Consider the following 20,176-nt stretch of genomic DNA (forward strand, 5'->3'; position numbering starts at 1 on the left):
CCCATCTTCCACCTTCTCTCTCTGCACCCAACCCTCCACCCCTTTCTTTTTTCTCACTCCTTTTCCATTTCCCACCCGAACTCATGAGAAGGTTATCCAAGTGAAGAGTAACTGGGGTGGGGGTGATCGTGAAAGTGTTTCTGCAGCTAAACGCCTTCTTATGCCCCAGCTTTTTGCAGGTGCGCACACCACCCAATCCTTCCTTTGTCCTTCCCCAGTCCCTCTGGCCACGCAAACTTTCCAAATCACTCAACAGGGTAGCTCACTGCTCACCTTTGTCAGAAACTCGGCATCCCACAGGATGACTCAAGGAAAATAGAGTCATCCACTGGGAGGGGAGGCCGGTAAAGAAATTCCTATTAGCTGAGATTCTGGGCTTCGGAGAGAGTTTCTTGTTCACAAACCAGCAGGCCCTGTGATATAATTCCTTCACTACAGCCTCGGTGCTGATCAGTTTTCCCCTCTCAAGGCTGTGGCTAGTCACCTCTCCAGGACAGCTAGAGGCTGGCTCTGCTCTCAGGCAGGATGGGACCAGCCTGAAACCCTCTGACTGAATCACGGGCCTGCAGCCAGGGCACAGGGGCTGGTGTATTGGGTGTTACTCAGTAGGCCAGGTTGGTTTTTATCATCACCCCTGCCTTTCCTCTCTGCCTTCGCTAGAATTCTCAATTACCTTTACTTATGACTGCACTGTTTGCCTAGGGAGGCAACTATGCCATTGTGATGACCAATGGTATATAACTTGTACCATTCACCATCCATATATTATCACTCAGCAGATGATTGTGGCTAAGGCTTCAGAATAAGAAAGGTATAATAACAAGTACAAAAAGAATATTCCCGATTTGGAAAATAGAACAATGAGAATTGGGCAGTTGCCGACCTTGATGGCCCAAGGGAATCCCTGGAGGTGCACATCTGGCCTCTGGCCTGCAGCCCCACTATTTCTGGTGTCATGCTTTACTCTTTTCTCTGTCCTTAGCCTCTTCACATTGTGAAAGATTCCGTCTTTGCTCCAGTGCCTGTTAATACCACAGGCATCCATCCCAGGCACAAAGCTTAGCATCATAGTTGAGATGAGGTGTCAAAAGGGGAACCCAAATAATCTGTGGCAATAAGAGGAAAAGGGGGGAGGATTTTTCCCTTAATGTGGAACACGTGTGGGTGTTCCATAAACTATTTTTGAATGGACTTGGGAAAGTAAAATTAATGTATCTCATTTTGTTTAAAATACTCAGTATTTGACTTTTTTGAAGGTGGAATATTGTTCATATTGTTATAGGGATTTCTGCACAGCAGGAAAATAATGTTCCCAGGAGTAAGAGGTACAAGGAGGAAGTCAGCTTTGCATCTTAGGGCTGGGTTCCCCAAACCGTGTGCTTGGGGGAAACTCTCCTTCTGCAGACACTGCTGAGTGATGAGAAAGCTCCTAGACTCAGAGCTCCGCTCTGACCAAACCTCAGTTCTGAGGCGTGTGAGACGCTGATGGGAAGGACAGAGGCAGGAAAATCCAGCTAATTCAAATTGGATTCACAAGAGGTAGAAACTTGGATTCACCTTCGAGGTAGACTGTTCCTTTGCAAAAGTAAAGCTAAGGCTGTGGAAAATGAGACATCTGAGGGTCTGTTGCTCCGAGGAGGGACATGCTAGCCTGATTGTCTCCTCAGTTAGGAGGGAGAAACGTAAAAAATGCTTGAACGAGCCAGAGTGAAGCTCTACCACATTATTTATTGAAGACTGAATTAAGACGGAGTCATTCCAGACTCTGAAAAAATACCGATGCTGGATTATGATGTATTTGATGGGATTGCCCCACTGGGAACCACTGGGAGGTCCGGTTTCCCAGGTAAGAACTGGACATTTTTACTGCCAGGCTTAATGGGAAGCTGGCAGATTCCAGGACAGGAAGTGAAGACTTGAAGCAGGCTTAAGCTGAAAGCAGCCCTCTGGGCTTAGGACTGTTGGGCCTAGAATCTGAAGACCAGAGACACACTTGAGGGGACTCCAAGGTGGTGGAGGAGAGAAGCTGACCTTTATCCCCAGAATGTGCCCTGTAGAGGCAACAGTGCAGCATCAGTGTTCTCAGACAAGGGCCCACGGACCTCATCAACGTATGGAGGAATAATCTCCAGCTCACCGAGGACACGGGAGAGTGGGCAGTGATATCTCTCAGGTCCCTCCTACTTCGACCCCCTTGTCTTCCTTGTCCTTACCTTGCTCAGTCTCTCATCACAGCCAGAAGTGTCTCTCAAGCCCGCAGGGCCATGTCTGCAATACCTTAGAGAAAAGCAGAACATGTTCATCACCGATGGGTATCGCTCAGCTCCCTGGACAGATCCATCAGCGGCAGTGGCGGTGCGCACGTGCTGGGCCTGGACCCATCCCATCAAGGGTCTCAGGTGCTCCTGACTCCTAACGGCTCTCGTCCCATGACAAGGGTGGTCAGCAAAGCCAGGAACCGTGAAGGGGACCTTCTCTTGATCTCCTTCCCACGCCAGGAGAGAGTGCACGGAAGCAGCGGCTGTCAGTCACAGTCAATCCAGTGATAATTACAACAATCGTTAACAATATTCACTAGCGGTACTTACATGTGGCCACCACATTTCTTCTTTTGAAGTCCTTGTACATCTATGTCTAACGAGTGGCATTCCCAGCAGAACAGAATTCCAAGGAAAGATTGTGGGCCAGGTAAGATAAAGCCTGGAAGTCATCTTAAAGCTTATGAGTCTATCATGAATACTTTTCTTCTTGTTGTTTTGCTTTTTCTTGTGGAAACGTTCAAACACACCACAAGTAGAGGAAATATAGTATAATGAGTCCTGATGTACCAATAACCTAGCTTCAAAAATTGGGGGCAGTTTTACAGTCTTGTTTCGTTTACATCTGCAACTTTCTTGGGGGTGGGTGCTGGAGTATTTTAGAGCAGATCACTGATAACATGTCCTTTCACCTATGAATACTTTGGTGCCGTTAGTAAAAAATCCTTAGATTAATCTATTTATTTGAAATCTACTATATAACTATGTAATGAGTAATCGGATTCTAATGAATTGCTTCTCTTGCCAGAGTTTTCCATTTGCTAGAACTAGAGGATAGTCATCAAAATAGCTGTTATAATAGAGATACACTACTTGTCCACTCACAAGACAGTATTCTTCTTAGAACAGGTACGGAGTTCTAAGCTCATATCCCAGTAATTTAGAGATGGTTGATGTACTGCCCATACTTTAAGGAGCAGATAGTTTAAAATGATATAGATTCATTAGTCTGATCTTTTCTCTATGGGCCACAGTTAGGAGAATTTATGTGGCGTTTGACCATTTCCAGGTTCTCTAAAATTAGAGCAGGTAGTAGTTGCCTGTGTGACTGAGTCCAAAGCCAGCCCTGCAGCCACAGAGGCGAGATCTCTGTCTCCTCCGTCTCTTTCTCTCTCACACACACACAACATACACAACACTCGCGCACACTCACACACACACACACAGAGAGACACAGACACACACACTCACTGCTTTAATGGGAAGAAATTAGTAGGATAGAAAAGACATTCTCAGAGCTGGACCTACTGTACCTCAATCTTTTTTTTTTTTTTTTTTTTTTTTGGCGGCGGTACGCGGGCCTCTCACTGTTGTGGCCTCTCCCGTTGCGGAGCACAGGCTCCGGACGTGCAGGCTCAGCGGCCGTGGCTCACGGGCCCAGCTGCTCCGCGGCACGTGGGATCTTCCCGGACCAGGGCACGAACCCGTGTCCCCTGCATCAGCAGGCGGACTCTCAACCACTGCGCCACCAGGGAAGCCCTGTACCTCAATCTTGACTCATTCTCTTCTCTGCTCTGAGGGGTGCGACTCAAAAAGTCCCAAAGAATTGGTCAAACATTCTCAGTCATTTCTTCACACTTCTGACCCAATTACAAGAGCCCCACACTGAAGTTTTGCCTTCATAAAACTAAGCAAGGCAGGGTTTTAATGATTTTTTTGAGGTGTGATTAGGAATTAAAGCTCTTCCACAGGAGGTGACCAGCAGAAACTCTAAAGACAGAAACTTAAAATATTAGTCTCTCAGAAGAGAGTGCGGGTATGGTGGATTGGAGGAGAAGGAGATTGCTACTCATTATACGTCCTGCATGCAATTTGATTATTTAATCTTTGCCATGTATATATATGCCAAATATATATATATATATATATATATATATATATATATATATATATATATATATATATATTTAAACCTGTCCAGAATGTGCTTGAATCACTTTGCTCACTCCTCTTCATCTCCTGACCTCTGAACTCTGGAGGTCCCTGAGCTCAGTCCCCCAAACTTTTCTCTGTGTACACTCACTTCCTTGTAACATCATCCAGCTCATAGCTTTAAACCCTATCTGTAAGCTGGTGACCTTTGAACTGATATCTGCATCACATACTTCTCTGTTGAGCTTCAGACTTGCAGCTACCTAATCAAATCTCCCTCTGGTTGTCTAACAGGCATCTCAATCTCAACATGTCCGAGAACAAACTCCTGATCTTTCCTACCATACCTATTCCTCCTGCAATTTTTTCATTTCCCAGTAAAGGGAAACATACCAAAAATCTGCAAGTGATCGTTGACTACTCTCTTTCTCTGCAGCTGTGCATCCAGTCTATGAGAAATTCTTTCAGTTCTCTCAGCCTCCTCCTACTGGCATCCCCTGCTTTCCTCCGGCCCCTCTCCACCAGCAGCCAAAGGGATCCTTCTAGAAGGATCCTGCACTCAGATCCTCCAGGGACTCCCATTTCACTCAGAATACGAGCCAGCCCCTCTACGAGGCCCCCAGGGCCATAGGCTCCACCCAACAACCTGTCTGATTCCTGCTACCTGCTCTCTGCTCTAGTCTCCTCACTGTTCCTCTCACTCACCCCATCGCTTCCTTCAGTTGTCTGCTCACAGGTCATTTATCAGAGAGGTCTTCCGCATCAACCCCATCACCCATTCTCTGGTCCCTCACCCTGTTTCACATTTCTTCACAGCACTTACCACTACATCATACATTATATATTCAATGGTTCATTTAAAAAATTGTCTCCCTCATCCCACCCCCAATAGAATCTAAATTCCATGAGGATAGCGACTTAACTCTTGCTTGATGCTGTTTTTCCATTACCTGGAGTAAGGCTTGGCACACAGTAGGTGCTGTCAATCAAGGCACACACTATGTGTTCTATGTACCCTTATGATGGACACTTCCGCAGAATGAATACCTTTCAAGAGGTTTCAGATGTTTAATTTCCAACTCCATTGCAAATTTCAGAGGCCTAAAAGGGAGGGATGTGTGGATTTTAAATAACTTGGTAACTTTGAATATATATTCTATTCTATTAATCCCTACACCATTTCTGGCTCAACCGGAACTCAGCCTCTGTAGTATGTGATTTACTGTGCTTTCAAGTTGGATCCTGCCAACAAGTGCCCGAAGCACAGATGATTCAGTGCAGATGGGGCTGACATTATAGTTGTGTGGCTAATGTATAAAGTAAATGTGTCTCCTCCATTCACATTCTAAATTTCACCCCGTTACGCCTCGGCTTGTCCCACAATCTGGACTCCTGTCTGGACCACTGGTATTTGCCCTGGTCCACTAATTATGCAGACTGATCATGGAGGCAGAGCAACCTATTCCTCACATGGATGGAAGACTACCCCGCCAAATAAAATGGCTTAGTTAGATAAAGATGTTGACCCTTCTCCAGTAAATATGTACAGATGACCCTGAACAGTGCGAGGTTGGGGCTTGACCGTCGGCATGGTCAAAAATCCGCATGTAACTTACAGTCGGCCCTCTGTATCTGAGAGTCCCCTGCATCCGGGGGTCCCCATCTGTGCTTTCAGCCAACCACAGATGGTGTAGCACCGTAGCGTCTACTACTGACAACCCACGCGTAAGTGGACTCGCGCCCTTCAAACCTGTGTCGCTTAGGGGTCAACTGTAACTCTCATGCAGTTTCAAATGAACAAAGAGCACATTTTTTTGAAACTGGCTAAAATGACTTTAAATTTCACATGGAAAAATCATTGTCAAAGAAATAGCTGAAGGTTTTTTTTTAAAAAGAGTAAACAGAGAAGACTACCTCTCCTAGAAACAGAACTTCAAATTGTACATAGAGTAGGCAGGTCAGTGGTGAAGAATATATAGCTTAGTAAATATCAGTAATATTAAAAGTTTTAGAGTCTCACTTCCTATCGCATATCAATATAAACAATGACTAGGTGAAGAGATCAAATGTGGAAAATCAATCATAAATAACTAGAAGAAAATAAAAGTGAAGGTTGATCAAATTTCTGGGAGGGGAACAACTTTAAAAACGTCAAAGCAACGTGAGAAATCACAAAAAGAATTGATAAGCTTGATGACATAAAATTTAGAACTTCTGTATTTCATAAAGCAATTAAGCAGCATTGAAACCATACAGTAAATGGGAAGTAATATTAACAAAAATTATGCCAGACAAAAGATTAATATTCTTACTGCATAAAGAACTCATGCAAATTGATAACAATTCTTCCGTGTCTTCAGACAGTGCTCTGAACAGGAACCACAATCACCAACATATATTTCGAAATCGTGATTGGATTCAGTCACAAAACGTTAACTTAAAACAAAATGCCAGGGCTTCCCTGGTGGCGCAGTGGTTGAGAGTCCGCCTGCCGATGCAGGAGACACGGGTTCGTGCCCCGGTCCGGGAAGATCCCACATGCCACGGAGCAACTAAGCCCGGGAGCCATGGCCGCTAGGCCTGCGCGTCCGGAGCCTGTGCTCCGCGACGGGAGAGGCCACAACAGTGAGAGGCCCGCATACCGCAAAAAAAAAAAAAAAAAAAAAAAAAAAAAAGGCCAGGTCATCTGACAATTGGCCAAAAAAAAAAAAAAAGATTTTAAATGGCACTATCTAATTGCGACAAGAGGGAAATGACACTGATGCCCTTATACACTTGTGAATCAACAATTTGGCAGTACAGTCAAAACATGCATACACCTTAATCCAGTACTGCCACCTCTGGCAATCTGTCATGTCAGCAGCCTGAAGAGCTGACTGTACTCGCCCTGCCTGTCACCCCTCATCCTAGATTTCATTTTTTGCCTGATAGCTGCCTTCCCTGCTGGGCTATAAGCTTGATGCGAAGGGATGTCTGTTTTCTTCACAGCTGGACTTGGCATAGGATAGGAACCTCGTGTTAGTTCAGAGTGAAATTTAGGCACAACAAAAAAGGGAAGAGCTTGATTGTCTAACAATGAGGATGGTTAAGTAAATAAGTTTTCAAACCCACATACAAGAGAAAGAATTAAAATGATACATATAAAACTTTCTAATAGAATGGAGAATTGTTCACAGTCTGATATGAAGGGGCAAAAAGGAATACAAAATTGATATACAGTATGATTTCAACATGTAAACACAGAAAAGAAAAACAACTAAATGTATCATTTATTTTAAGATATACCATGATTATACCATTATTTTTACATGCCACTAAGAATAAAAAATGCTCATGATGGGGAGTCTAATATGATACCCCCTACACCACTTTGCCAAGTAAACCTCCCACGCAGAGGGGGCCAGGCAAGGAAGACTGCTTGTCTCAACTTTGTCATCGGGTGCAGAGAAGAAAAAAGTCTCACCTAGGAATTAAAAGGCAGGGCTCGCACTAGCTTGTATTTTGAATTCACACTACCAGCGTGGTCCAAAGAACCTCCAGCAGAGAATTTAACTCAGAGTAGCCTCTGGTTGGTGGTGCCTCCAGATGGCTGACAAAAGCAAACACAAATCTCCCCTGTGAGACCCGGACCTCAGTGGGGCCGGCAGCAGTTGTAAGTCGCCATAGCAATCCTAACAAGTGAGAAATTTTGCATCCTAGAACTGATGAGATAGGATAAGCAAAATCTTCGCAGGGGCCAATTCTGCGGTGAGATGATAGATCAAAAATACTTTTATATAATGTATTTTATGTACCTTGTATTTTTATTGTAGATATTTATATAGTGTAGATATATTTTATATGTTTTACATAATGTAGATATATTATTTGTAAAAGTGAAATAATTTTATTTTAAAATTTAGACATACGGGATTCTAGGGGAACTCATTAAAAAACTTCACATTATCCGAGGGTCTCTGAATGTGACCGACCTTCATTTCTTACTGCCCTTAACACTAGTTTCCCACCAGATCTATTCTAATAGCTAAGTTCAATTAATTCCCTTCCTACCATCTCATGAAACTCAGTAGACACAGAGATGACGAATGATGACGAATCGGATGGTCAGGTACAGGGCCTCTCTCAGTCTGTGAATGTGTGTCAAGCGGAGCGTCATCAGCCTCATTAAGATTTTTAACACCCACTATGTGCAAGACACTAGGTTAAGCCTGGCAGGAGGGGGCCAGTTGTGCAGAGGTTTAAGTCTCTACTTTCATTCATTTGCTTAGTTGACAAATATTAGTTGAGCACCGGTTATGCAAGGCACTAGGGTCTGAAGATTGACCTGATGGCTGGTGAGCTAGAACACATGCTTAAATGAAGATTGGAAAAGGCGCTAGGTTTAGGGTTCGGACATTTTGGTCTTCTGTTTACACAGAAAATCGATTGGGATGGAGATTATGAGTTTATTTCTTCATATTATATACATATATATATATATGTATACACACACAGCTTGAGGGTATTAAACTAGGGAATTCGGGGCTGGGGGGAGGCTCACACAAAAGATCAGGAAAAGGAAGTCGCTTGGAAAAAAAGGAAAGTCCGACGAAAGCTGATGGCTTTGGAAATGGATTAAGGATTTTTTTATGAATTCCCCATTTTATATTTAGAAGTAACTTTTTTTTTTTTTTTTTTTTTTTTTTTTTTGGTGGTACGCGGGCCTCTCACCGTTGTGGCCTCTCCCGTTGCGGAGCACAGGCTCCGGACGCGCAGGCTCAGCTGCCGTGGCTCACGGGCCCAGCCGCTCTGCGGCACGTGGGATCTTCCCGGACCAGGGCACGAACCCGTGTCCCCTGCATCGGCAGGCGGACTCCCAACCACTGCACCACCAGGGAAGCCCTAGAAGTAACATTTTGAATGCCTCACCCCTTGGGGTAAATCTGGTGGTTAAGTAATCAAAGGAGGTGGGAAAAAGAAATAGGAATAGCCACTAAAATAATGAGAAAGAATGAAGTGAGGAGAGAGACTTGTTCAGACACCCAGTTCCTCCAAGGTTCAGGAAGGCCTGGGGTTTGCCTGCCCTCAGAAGGACGCTAGGCGTTACCCGGGGGGTGTTGATGAAGAGTGATATCTGTGTACCAGACACGCAGTGATAAGGTGATTTAACCCCCCCTTCCCAAGGAGATCATCGATGACTGCCCAAGGCTGCTGCTTCCAGACAAAAATCTGTGACACAACAATAAAAGAATATATGCAGCATTTTACCCCGAAGAATGGAGACTGCTTTCCTCTTGGCTATATTTATCAACCTCTCCCCCACCCCCCAAGGGCAAGTAAGTGACCGTCGTCCACCACTCTCTGTAGAGACTAAGTCACTGAAACGGATGGGGAGCCCCAAGCAGGGTCCAGGAAAGCCAGGGCCAGGCACTATCCAGCTCATTCAAGGGCACACCGACTGGGTGATACACACACAACTACTCCAGGCTGGACACCAAAGCCCATAGCTTCAGCGGATCAGGCCACGTCCCAAGCGCAAACAACGCGGGCAGCCGGGGCTCCCCACTTCTGCTTCACTCCCAGCACGGCGGGAGCTCTGAACACACATCTAGGGTTATGTAACACCTATCTGTCACGGTCCATATGGCCAGGGGACTTTCAAAATCATGCTGGCGTATAACAGTTCACAGTGGTACAGTCATCCCACGGAATCGTAGGTTAGAAGGCACAGGTAGAGAGATCCAAGTGGCTGCGCGTCCATGTCACCGCACTTTTCCTATCCCCGGGCGCGCAGATGCATCCGTGAAGTCTCAAACCAGGCACGCAGTTCAGCGAAGCCCGTAGAGAGAACGCCTTCTCGGGCAGGATCGGAACTCCGCCGAGCTGGGTGGGAGGGCGGCGGGCGGGGCGCGGGGCGGGGCGGCCGGGACAGGTGCGGGCCTGGGGCGGCGGAGGCGCGGCGTGAGCGCGGAGGCCGGGCCGTCCGACCGGCCGCCCTCCGGCGAGAGGAGTTCCCGCAGCCCGCCCCTGCGCCCGCCCCTCGCCGCCCGCGGCTCCTCCTCGCCGCCGCGCCTCGCCTCGCCTCACCTCGCCATGGTGGAGCGGGGAGACGCGGCGCCGCTGCTGCGTTGGGCCGAGGGCCCCGCCGTCTCCCCGCCGCTGGCCCCGGACCCGCAGGCTGGAGGCCGGGGCTGGGGCGGCGGCGGGGGCGGCCGGGCGGCCGCGGAGCCGCCGAGGAGGCGGGAGCCCGAGGAGCTGGGTCCCTCCCAGGTGCTGCTGCAGCCCGGGCGCCTGGAGCTGGGCGACGTGGAGGAGGACCAGGTGGTGGCCGTGTTTGTGGTCACCTTCGACCCCCGCTCGGGTGAGAGCCGCTCCGAGACCGCGGGAGGGGAGAGGGTCGCCCACCACTGGGCTTCGGGGGCGGAGGGGGAGGGGCTCGCTGCGCGCGCACCCGTACACGTGCAACCCCCTCAGCGCCGACCGGGCTGCCCTGGGCGAGCCCGGTGTCCCCGGGAGGTCGGGGCGTGGGGCTTTGTTCCCTGCGCCTCTGACCCCTTCTCGTTGCCTCTCAGCGGATCCCCAGCCCGCGCGCCCGTCCCCACAGTCGTGTTTGCGCTTCTCCGGTGACAGAGGATCTCGTTTGTGGCCACACGCATGCTGGCTTTTGTTTTCCTTTCGTGCTCGGTTAAAAGGTTTCTCCCGTGAAGAGGAGGAACGCCCCCCAGGTGAATTCCTTCCGAAACAGATCGTCCTCAGCTTCCTCGTTCTCTGCTTCCCGCCCTCTCTCCCCATCCCTCCTTGCACGGTAACTTTGTGAGCGGCCAAGTTCACTCTCTCTGACGGTATTATTTTGAGGAATTGATGCCTGGAGCATTAAGGGGTGGCACTGAGGGATTAAGCTGGAGACCGATGAAAAGAGAAGCCTCCTCAGGTAGGCTTTACCGTGACCATCCAGTAAGGAAGTGTGCATTTTACTGGTGAGAGAATTCATGGGGTTCAAAAGTGAATGAGTAAATACCTCCCTCCGAGAGCCTTAGGTGGTCGGGGAAGGACCCTGCTCTCAGGATTGGAGGGATGAGAGCTGTAGTCTTGGTTCTAGGGTTTAAGAAAGCCCAGGTGTGTCTTTCTATCCTAACTCCACTGAGGCTGCTGGAATGTGGAGTGTCTATTAGGGGAAAAAAAAAAACCAAACCAGAACAGTTTCTTTCTGGAGTTCCCTTCCTGGTCTGGCAAGGATGAGGTGTGGAAGCCATTCTGAAAAACTTGATACTGTGCGCTGGAGTGGGAGGAAAAAGGGTGAGGGTTTTGGGATGGCAGAAGATACAATCCAGGGAGGATTATAAACCAGCAAGACCCAGGAAGAAGTAGGAACAGCTGTGGGGAGACTAGGCCTTTCTGACTCCTGACTATTCCTTGGCCCCATCCCAGTGGGTTTCAAACATTTTTGACTGTGACCCACCATATGAAATTCATTTTACATACCAATCAGTGTGCTCACATACGTACATACGTAACTGAAACAAGTTTCGTGAAATAGTATTAACCCCTTTTACATGTAGTACATACTGGCATTTTCTATTTCTTTTTTTTTTTTTTAATGCTCATCACATAGGCTGGTTGACTCATGTAGGGTTGGGACTCCCAGACAGAAAAACTGTTCTTGGGCCGCTCACTGCTGTGGCCTCTCCCGCCGCGGAGCACAGGCTCCGGACGCGCAGGCTCAGCGGCCATGGCTCATGAGCCCAGCCGCTCCGCGGCACTTGGGATCCTCTCGGACCGGGGCAGGAACCCTCGTCCTCTGTATCGGCAGGCGGACTCTCAACCACTGCGCCACCAGGGAAGCCCAAAACTGTTCTTGTTTTGACCAGAGTAATATTTATTGGTAGACAAAAACAGATACTACTTTGTAATTAATAATATTCCTTATGCCCTACCCCATCACCTACATACAGTAAACAGATGTGAGCATGAGATTCATTCTGGAAGGTGTTTAAGAGTAACTAGAAGAAATGGAGAGAAAGCGCTAACAGGGTCTGATTTAGTAGTGGTCGCTCTGGCTGTAGATCCTAGAGAGGGGAAGAGGAGAAGAAAAAAAAAAATCCTACACTAACCACAGATGGAGTTAATAACATTGAAAAGCACCACAGAGTTGGAACCCTCCCCCTGCCTTGTCAGTCACATCTGGTGAGCATGATTTTGTGGGTATGTGTATATGGAGTATTTGTGTGTACGTGTGATGCACGCACACACGCACAAGCATGTGTTTGTAATGGTTTTCAGATTAAGGTTAGTGTGGAAAGAAGGGATTTAACTGACACTTGGACACTTGCTTTGTGCAGGAGTTTTACTATAATGGTTTTTCATCTAATTCTCATCACCATTGTAATTTGTTGATCGTTTATAACCAAGGATGATTAAATAATTTGGAAATATTAACTAGCCAATAAATACTTGACTCCGAGTCTGGTTGTCTTTCTAGAATACAACACTGCCTGAGCCTCTGGCCGCTAACTTTTCATCTTACTGGGTGCAGAGAGGGAGAGGCTGAGAAGGAGTGGGGGAGGGGAGAAGAGTGTGTTTTTAACTTTGGTTGATGATTTTGTTTTGGTTTTTTTTTTTTGGAAAGCTGCTGTTTCCTGCCAATAACTCTCTTGTCATCTTCTCAGTCCCAATTGGCACTTTACTTCCTGTAAAAAATTGTGATAGTACCTATAGCAAGTAAAAATTCTATGGTGCACTGTAATTCTAAGAGTAGAAGATGGAATGAATGAATGCTACTGGGGTTCCCAGGGCTGCAAAGGTCGACACTAGGACAGGGGCCTCAGAGAGGCGGTGGAGTGTCCCTTGGGTGAAGGTTGAGGAGATCACGGTCTGGAGAGGGGAGATGGAGGCCCTTGGATGCTCAGTGAGCGGGAGACGTCGCTGGGGCCAGACTTATGTGTCCCGGTTTTAATAGTTCAGTGTCTTCCTCATTCTGCTACGGAGGCAGGTCTGCTATGTTATTATTTACTCTTGGTCCACCAAGGCTTTTGCCTTCCTTAGCCCATGATACCCAAAGTAGTAAAGTGAGTACTGGCTTCTTTACCCAAATCAGAACATATCAGAGAAGTTCTTCCATGGGAGAAACTGTCTAGAGTTTCTGCGCCTGCCTGTCTGCTCCCCATGTCTCTCCCATCTGTGTCCTCAGTGTCCTTCCCCAGGAGCTCCTCCCTTCTCCCAGTCACCTGCTGCCCAGGCCATGGGTATTTCATTCATCTTCCCACCTGGTGGTATAGGGAACTGTGGGCACATGTGCCTGCGAGAATACAAGAGGGAATGGGGGAGGAGAGAATCCACAGCTGTGGGTAGTCTGTCAGGGTGTGCGTGGTCTGGGTGCTGAGAGAGGTGTGGGGGAGGAGTGGACCCTGGTTACACACACACTCACACGCTCTTGGGCAGGGATGTGCTCAGCGATTCTCAGACTGGTGAATGGGAATAAGAGTAATTCTCCTATATTTTTGGATACTAATTTTGGGTTGGGCATCTGTACAAAGAATCAGAGAAGAGGCTGGGGCCATAAAGAATGTTATTTTCACTGGAGTCATGGTTTGAAAATTTTGGTTGTTGGATCTACCGATGTTGTGAGGTCTGTAGGGGCTTCAGGGTCAAGTGAGGCAGAGGTGCTCTCTCTCTCCCCCCCCCCCCCCACACTCTCCTTCCCCTGTCTCTCTCTCACTCACTCCCTGACACACTCAGTCTTTATTTGGAGCAGGGAGTCCCTGGGATGGTGGGGGTGCTGGCCATGTGGGCTACAAAGCTGCTATTGAAACCAGGCCCAGATGCCGACTATGGGAGCCAAGTGGGAGAGGTTGGCAGCCAGAATACTGCTTTTTCATTGTGTCCAACCCATTATTTAGAGCTTTGGGTTTTACTTTTGATTCTCGTCTTTGGGTCTCTAGTAAAATTTTCGTTCTTTTGTCTGCTTAATTAAGGGAAAAGTTACGGTCACACTTGGAAATCAGCCTGCTTCCCTACCCCCTCTATGAAGGTGACATAGCTGTCTCGCCATGTGACTGAGGGCTTGTGTGTGGGCCTGAGGTAGGTGGAGCTCTGGATCTACAGTGTATGACACCTGTGAATCAGCCTCACTGGACTGTTTCTTTGTAAGAGATTCACTTCCAACAGCTGCATTTTCCCCAGAGTTACTTTGTGAGTGTCTGGGGGAAATTCCTATGCTGTGCGTGTTTGTGTTGGGATGGCTGAGCGCAGGAAAACCTGCTGAGGTTTGTAAGATGTCTCTTTTTCCTTTGTTCTTCCTGATTAGGGATGAATTACCTGTTCCTTCCTCAACCTCTAGCCAGTGCCTAAATTACATCTAAGCCCCTGTTTAATTTAGTGCATCAAAATGCTCCTGTGTTCATGTTAAATGAGCGTAGTATTTAAAATCACTCACATGTGCTAATTTTAACCCCCATATATTCTCCGTGTAGTCAGCAGAATACAAGCATTTTCTTTTAAACAATGACGATGTGGAGGCGCAGCGAGACAGAGCCAGGTGTAGCATCTGAGGCATAACTTGGAGGGCTGCCCAGGTCATCTGACTCATGCAAATAATAAATGGCTCCAGCCACTGGTGGGAAAGTGACAAAGCAGAATGAGAATGGAAAATTTGGAGCGCCATTTTGAGTCTCAAAGAGCAGTCCTACGAATGGCCAGCTCAAAGAGGCCAAGAGAAGCCTGGTTCGAATGATTAACAGCCCTGCCGCGTCCTTTCTCTGTAGTTTCTATCAGATGTCAGTGGAATACAACTGTGGTGAATTTCATTAATTCCCACATTGGCAAACTCTTTCCCAGGCTGTTGGTGATTCACCTGCTTGCGGTTTTCAGGGAGAAGTCAATTGGTGACCATCTGCAGGGACTTCTGTTTCTCCTCTTGAAAGTGGATGGAAACTAGAGTAGGAGTGGGAATCAAAAACAACCACCACTTACTGAGTGCCCACCGTGGACCAGGAACTAGCTAATCCTTTCAACAATCTTCTCCGTAATGACGAGAAAAACAGAGGCACAGGGCAGTTAAGTCATAGTAAGTCACAGAGCAGAGAGGGGCAGAATTCCTGTGCTGCTTCCCACATCACACCGCACCACTGCCTGGCGCAAAATGATACGGGGCCCGTAAAATGGAAAGTTTCTTCCATGTAAAATTAATGCATTGGAATTCAGCCATGGATTGGCATATGGCTGCCTTGAAATCACCAGGATTAATTTCTTCCTGCCTCAGGTTTCTTTATACTGACTCTTTCTTCCTTTGCTTTGGATATACTCTCATCCTAGGTGGTGGTAAGACGATTCAAAACTATTTAAGACCCAGAGTTGAGTGATATGGGCTGTCGACTTTTCTGGCGTTAGAGTCTGAACCATAGAAGCTTCTGAGGTTTCTTCTATCTCTGGGATTGGGGGGCCTCCTGCGGAAGCGGGGACCACAAGTACACCTGGATTCTTGCCTTTATTCAGGGCTTGTGTGTATGCCGATGGGCAGGGCTGATGGAAAGAGTAAAAAATCAACACACATGTTGGAGAGGGGAGAACTGGTACAGAGCTCCACTCTTGAGGTCAGAAGAGCCGTAAGAGGACCTTGAGCCGAGGCATCCACTGCTTATGAAATCAAGGGCTCAGGAGGAAATTCTTGCTTGGGAACCGCCCAACACGGAGGGAGAAAAGGAGGAAGGAAAGCCACGTATTTCCCATTAGACAGAGATTATTTTGTTTCAAGATCATTGCTTCCTCCATTTTAAATATTCTGAGATCAGCTTTCTTTTTTTTTTTAACCATCTTTATTGGAGTATAATTGCTTTACAATGGTGTGTTAGTTTCTGCTTCACAACAAAGTGAATCAGTTATACATATACACATGTCCCCATATCTCTTCCCTCTTGCGTCTCCCTCCCTCCCACCCTCCGTATCCCACCTCTGTAGGTGGTCACACACCACCTGTGAGATCAGCTTTCTTAACAGGCAGCAGCAGGAGCAGCTAATACCTATTCTCCCTGGAGAAATGGTGGTTGATGAAATCCAAATATGCTTGGGGGTGCGGTCATTTCACATTTCAACAGAAATAGAAGGCAGAGGCAGCCCTGTATGTAGATAGGACAGAGTACATCTCACCCAGCGTAGGAGCTTGTGAAACATCAGCTCTGGGAGGCCCTGGCACACAGGGCCACGAGGTTCAGACCACCTCTGCAAGCTACAGCCAGGCTCAGCATTGCCCTGTGGCTTCCCTGGGTACCTGAGCCGCCAACTCCAGTAATCTGTTAGTCCAAGTTCCTTTGCCTGAGCCCAGAATCTGGCACTGGGCTGCCAAGTTATGTTCCACCAATATTTATTGAATGACTGGCTGAATGTACACAAAGCAGATTGCCACGTTTGTTCCTCGTGCGGTCATGTCCATCCCTCCTAGAGGCTAGGCAGGGCCTGTGGGTACCTGTGATGGGCCCAAGGCAAGGGGGGACATGGAGATGAAAGGAGAGCAAGTCAGGAAATAAGGCACTTGTCCGTGTTGACTCCTCTCTTTGATTGCCTACCCCTGGGATGCGCCCTTCTGTTCCATCTTGCCTGGCCCCAGCTCCCTGGCTGGGTTTCTAAAGTGTGGTGGGGAATTTTGGAAAACCAAGGCTTTGAGTGTGAAGGCTGAGCCTGAGTTAGGTAGCATTCTGTGTGAGGTTTTTCTGGCCCTAAATGGCTCACGACAAGGATTGTTATTTCTGCCAAATCAGTTTCCTTTAAGCCTCTTACAAGTTTCATATATAAACGGGTTTCTAATTTTTGAGACTAGTGTACTATTTCTGTTAAAGGATGACCTTTAGCCATTGTGCTGTTTCATCCCCTTAAATATAACACATTGTCTCAATTATTTTTTGCTTTTGCAAAGTCCTTTATGCTTAGCTTATGGTTTTTTGCATCTCTGTTATCTCAGTTATGTTTCTTAATTCATATGTTGAAATTTTTTAATTTATTTTTTTTATATTGGGGTATAGTTGATTTACAGTGTTGTTAGTTTCAAGTGTACAGCAAAGTGATTCTGTTATACATATATCCATTCTTTTTCAGATTCTTTTCCCATATAGGTTATTACAGAATATTGAGTAGAGTTCACTGCGCTGTACAGTAGGTCCTTGTTGATTGTCTATTTTATATATAGTAGGAATCCCAAACTCCTGATTTATCCCCCCCCCGCACCTTCCCCCTCTGGTACCATAAATTTGTTTTCAAAGCTTGTGAATCTGTTTCTGTTTTGTAGATAAGTTCATTTGTGTAATATTTTAGATTCTACATATAAGTGATATCATATGGTATGTGTCTTTCCCTTTTTGACTTAATTCACTTAGTATGATAATCTCTAGGTCTATCCGTGTTGCTGCAAATGGCATTATTTCATTCTTTTTTATGACTGAGTAATATTCCACTGCATATATTGATATGTACCACATCTTCTTTATCCATTCATCTGTCGATGGGCATTTAGGTTGCTTCCATGTCTTGGCTATTGTAAATAGTGCTGCAGTGAACATTGGGGTGCATGTGTCTTTTTGAATTATGGTTTCCTCCAGATAGATGCCCAGGAGTGGGATTGCTGGATCATATGGTAGTTTTTTAAGGAACCTCCAGATGGTTCTCCATAGTGGTTGTACCAATTTACCTTCCCACCAACAGTGTAGGAGGGTTGCCTTTTCTCCACACCCTGTCCAGCATTTATTGTTTGTAGACTTTTTGATGTTGGCCATTCTGACCGGTGTGAGGTGGTACTTCATTGCAGATTTGATTTGCATTTCTCTAATGGTTAGCGATGTTGAACATATTTTCATGTGCCTATTGCCATCTGTATGTCTTCTTTGGAGAAATGCCTATTAAGATCTTCTGCACACTTTTTGATTGGGCTGTTTGCTTTTTTGATATTGAACTGCATGAGCTGTTTGCTGCACATTTTGGAGATTAATCCCTTGTCAGTCACTTTGTTTGCAAATTTTTTTTTCCCAGTCTCTGGGTTGTCTTTTCATTTGGTTTCCTTTGCTGTGAAAAAGCTTTTAAGTTTCAGTAGGTCCCATTTGTTTATTTTTGTTTTTATTTTTATTAGGAGGTGCATCCCAAAAGATATTGCTGCAGTTTATGTCAAAGAGTATTCTACCTATGTTTTCCTCTAAGAGTTTTATAGTATCTGGTGTTACATTTAGGTATTTAATCCATTTTGAGTTTATTTTTGTGTATGATGTTAGAGAATGTTCTAATTTCATTCTTTTACATGTAGCTGTCCAGTTTTCCCAGCACCACTTATTGAAGAGACTGTCTTTTCTCCACTGTATATTCTTGCCTCCTTTGTCCTAAATTAATTGACCGTAGGTGTATGGGTTTATTTCTGGGCTTTCTATCCTGTTCCATTGATCTGTATTTCTGTTTTGTGCCAGTACCCTACTGTTATGATTAGTGTAGCTTTGTAGTATAATTTGAAGTTAGGGCGCCTGATTCCTTCAGCTCTGTTTTTCTTTCTCAAGATTGCTTTGGCTATTTGGGGTCTTTTATATTTCTATACAAATTGAAAATTTTTTTGTTCTAGTTCTGTGAAAAATGCCATTGGTAATTTGATAGGGATTGCATTGAATCTGTAGATTGCCTTGGTTAGTATAGGCATTTTGACAATATTGAGTCTTACAATCCAAGAATATGGTATATCTTTGCATCTGTTTGTGTCATCTTTGATTTCTTTCATCAGCATCTCATAGTTTTCAGAGTACAGGTCCTTTGCCTCCTTAGATAGGTTTATTCCTAGGTATTTTATTTTTTTGATGTGATGGTAAGTGGGATTGTTTCCTTAATTTCTCTCTCGGATTTTTCATTGTTAGTGTATAGAAATGAAGAGATTTCTGTGTTTTAATTTTGTATCCTGCAACCTTACCAAATTCATTGATGAGCTCTAGTAGTTTTCTGGTAGCATCTTTAGGATTTTCTATGTATAGTATCATATCATCTGCATACAGTGACCATTTTACTTCTTTTCCAGTTTGGATTCCTTTTATTTCCTCTTCTTCTCTGTTTGCCATGGCTAGGATTTCCAAAACTATGTTGAATAAAAGTGGTGAGAGTGGACATCCTTATCTTGTTCCTGATCTTAGAGGAAATGCTTTCAGCTTTTCACTGTTGAGTATGATGTTAGCTGTGGGTTCGTCATATATGGCCTTTATTATGTTGAGGTAGGTTCCCTCTGCCTACTTTCTGCAGAGTTTTCATCATAAATGGGTGTTGAATTTTGTCAAAAGCTTTTCCTGCATCTATTGAGATAATCATATAGTTTTTATTCTTCAATTTGTTAACAGGGGGTATCCACTGATTGATTTGCAGATACTGAAAAATCCTTGCACCCCTGGGAAAAATCCCACTTGATCATGGTGTATGATCCTTTTAATGTATTGTTGGATTTGGTTTGCTAGTAGTTTGTTGAGGATTTTTGCGTCTACGTTCATCAGTGGTGTTGGCCTGTAATTTTCTTTTTTTGTGATATCGTTTTCTTCTTCTGGTACCAGGGTGATGGTGGCCCCATAGAATGAGTTTAGGAGTGTTACTTCCTCTGCAGTTTTTTGGAAGAGTTTCAGAAGGATAGGTGTTAACTCTTCTCTAAATGTTTGATAGAAGAATTCACCTGTGAAGCCATCTGGTCTTGGACTTTTGTTTGTTGGAATTTTTAAAATCACAGTTTCTATTTCAGTACTTGGTGATTGGTCTGTTCATATTTTCTATTTCTTCCTGGTTTGGTCTTGGAAGACTGTACCTTTGTAAGAATTTGTTCATTTCTTCTAGATTGTCCATTTTATTGGCATATAGTTGCTTGTAGTAGTCTCTTATGACTATTTCTGTGGTGTCAGTTGTAACTTCTTTTTCATTTCTAATTTTATTGATTTGAGCCCCTTCCCTTTTTTTTCCTGATGAGTCTGGCTAAAGGTTTATCAATTTTGTTTATCTTTTCAAAGAACCAGCTCTTAGGT

At 45.5% G+C, this 20,176-nt stretch overlaps 1 protein-coding gene across 2 annotated transcripts in view; it reads left to right on the forward strand.

The window, feature by feature from the left end:
• The first annotated feature begins 10,262 nt into the window (after positions 1-10,262).
• DENND11 (DENN domain containing 11) overlaps positions 10,263-20,176 on the forward strand; it is a 56,287-nt gene continuing 46,373 nt past the window's right edge. For both annotated transcript variants that reach the window (XM_067041975.1, XM_059073493.2), the window contains exon 1: positions 10,263-10,530. In XM_067041975.1, the coding sequence (XP_066898076.1) occupies positions 10,263-10,530 (268 nt within the window). The remainder of the gene's footprint in view (positions 10,531-20,176) is intronic.

Source organism: Kogia breviceps, chromosome 9 (assembly GCF_026419965.1).
Source record: "Kogia breviceps isolate mKogBre1 chromosome 9, mKogBre1 haplotype 1, whole genome shotgun sequence".
In the NCBI taxonomy this organism is placed as follows: domain Eukaryota; kingdom Metazoa; phylum Chordata; class Mammalia; order Artiodactyla; family Physeteridae; genus Kogia; species Kogia breviceps.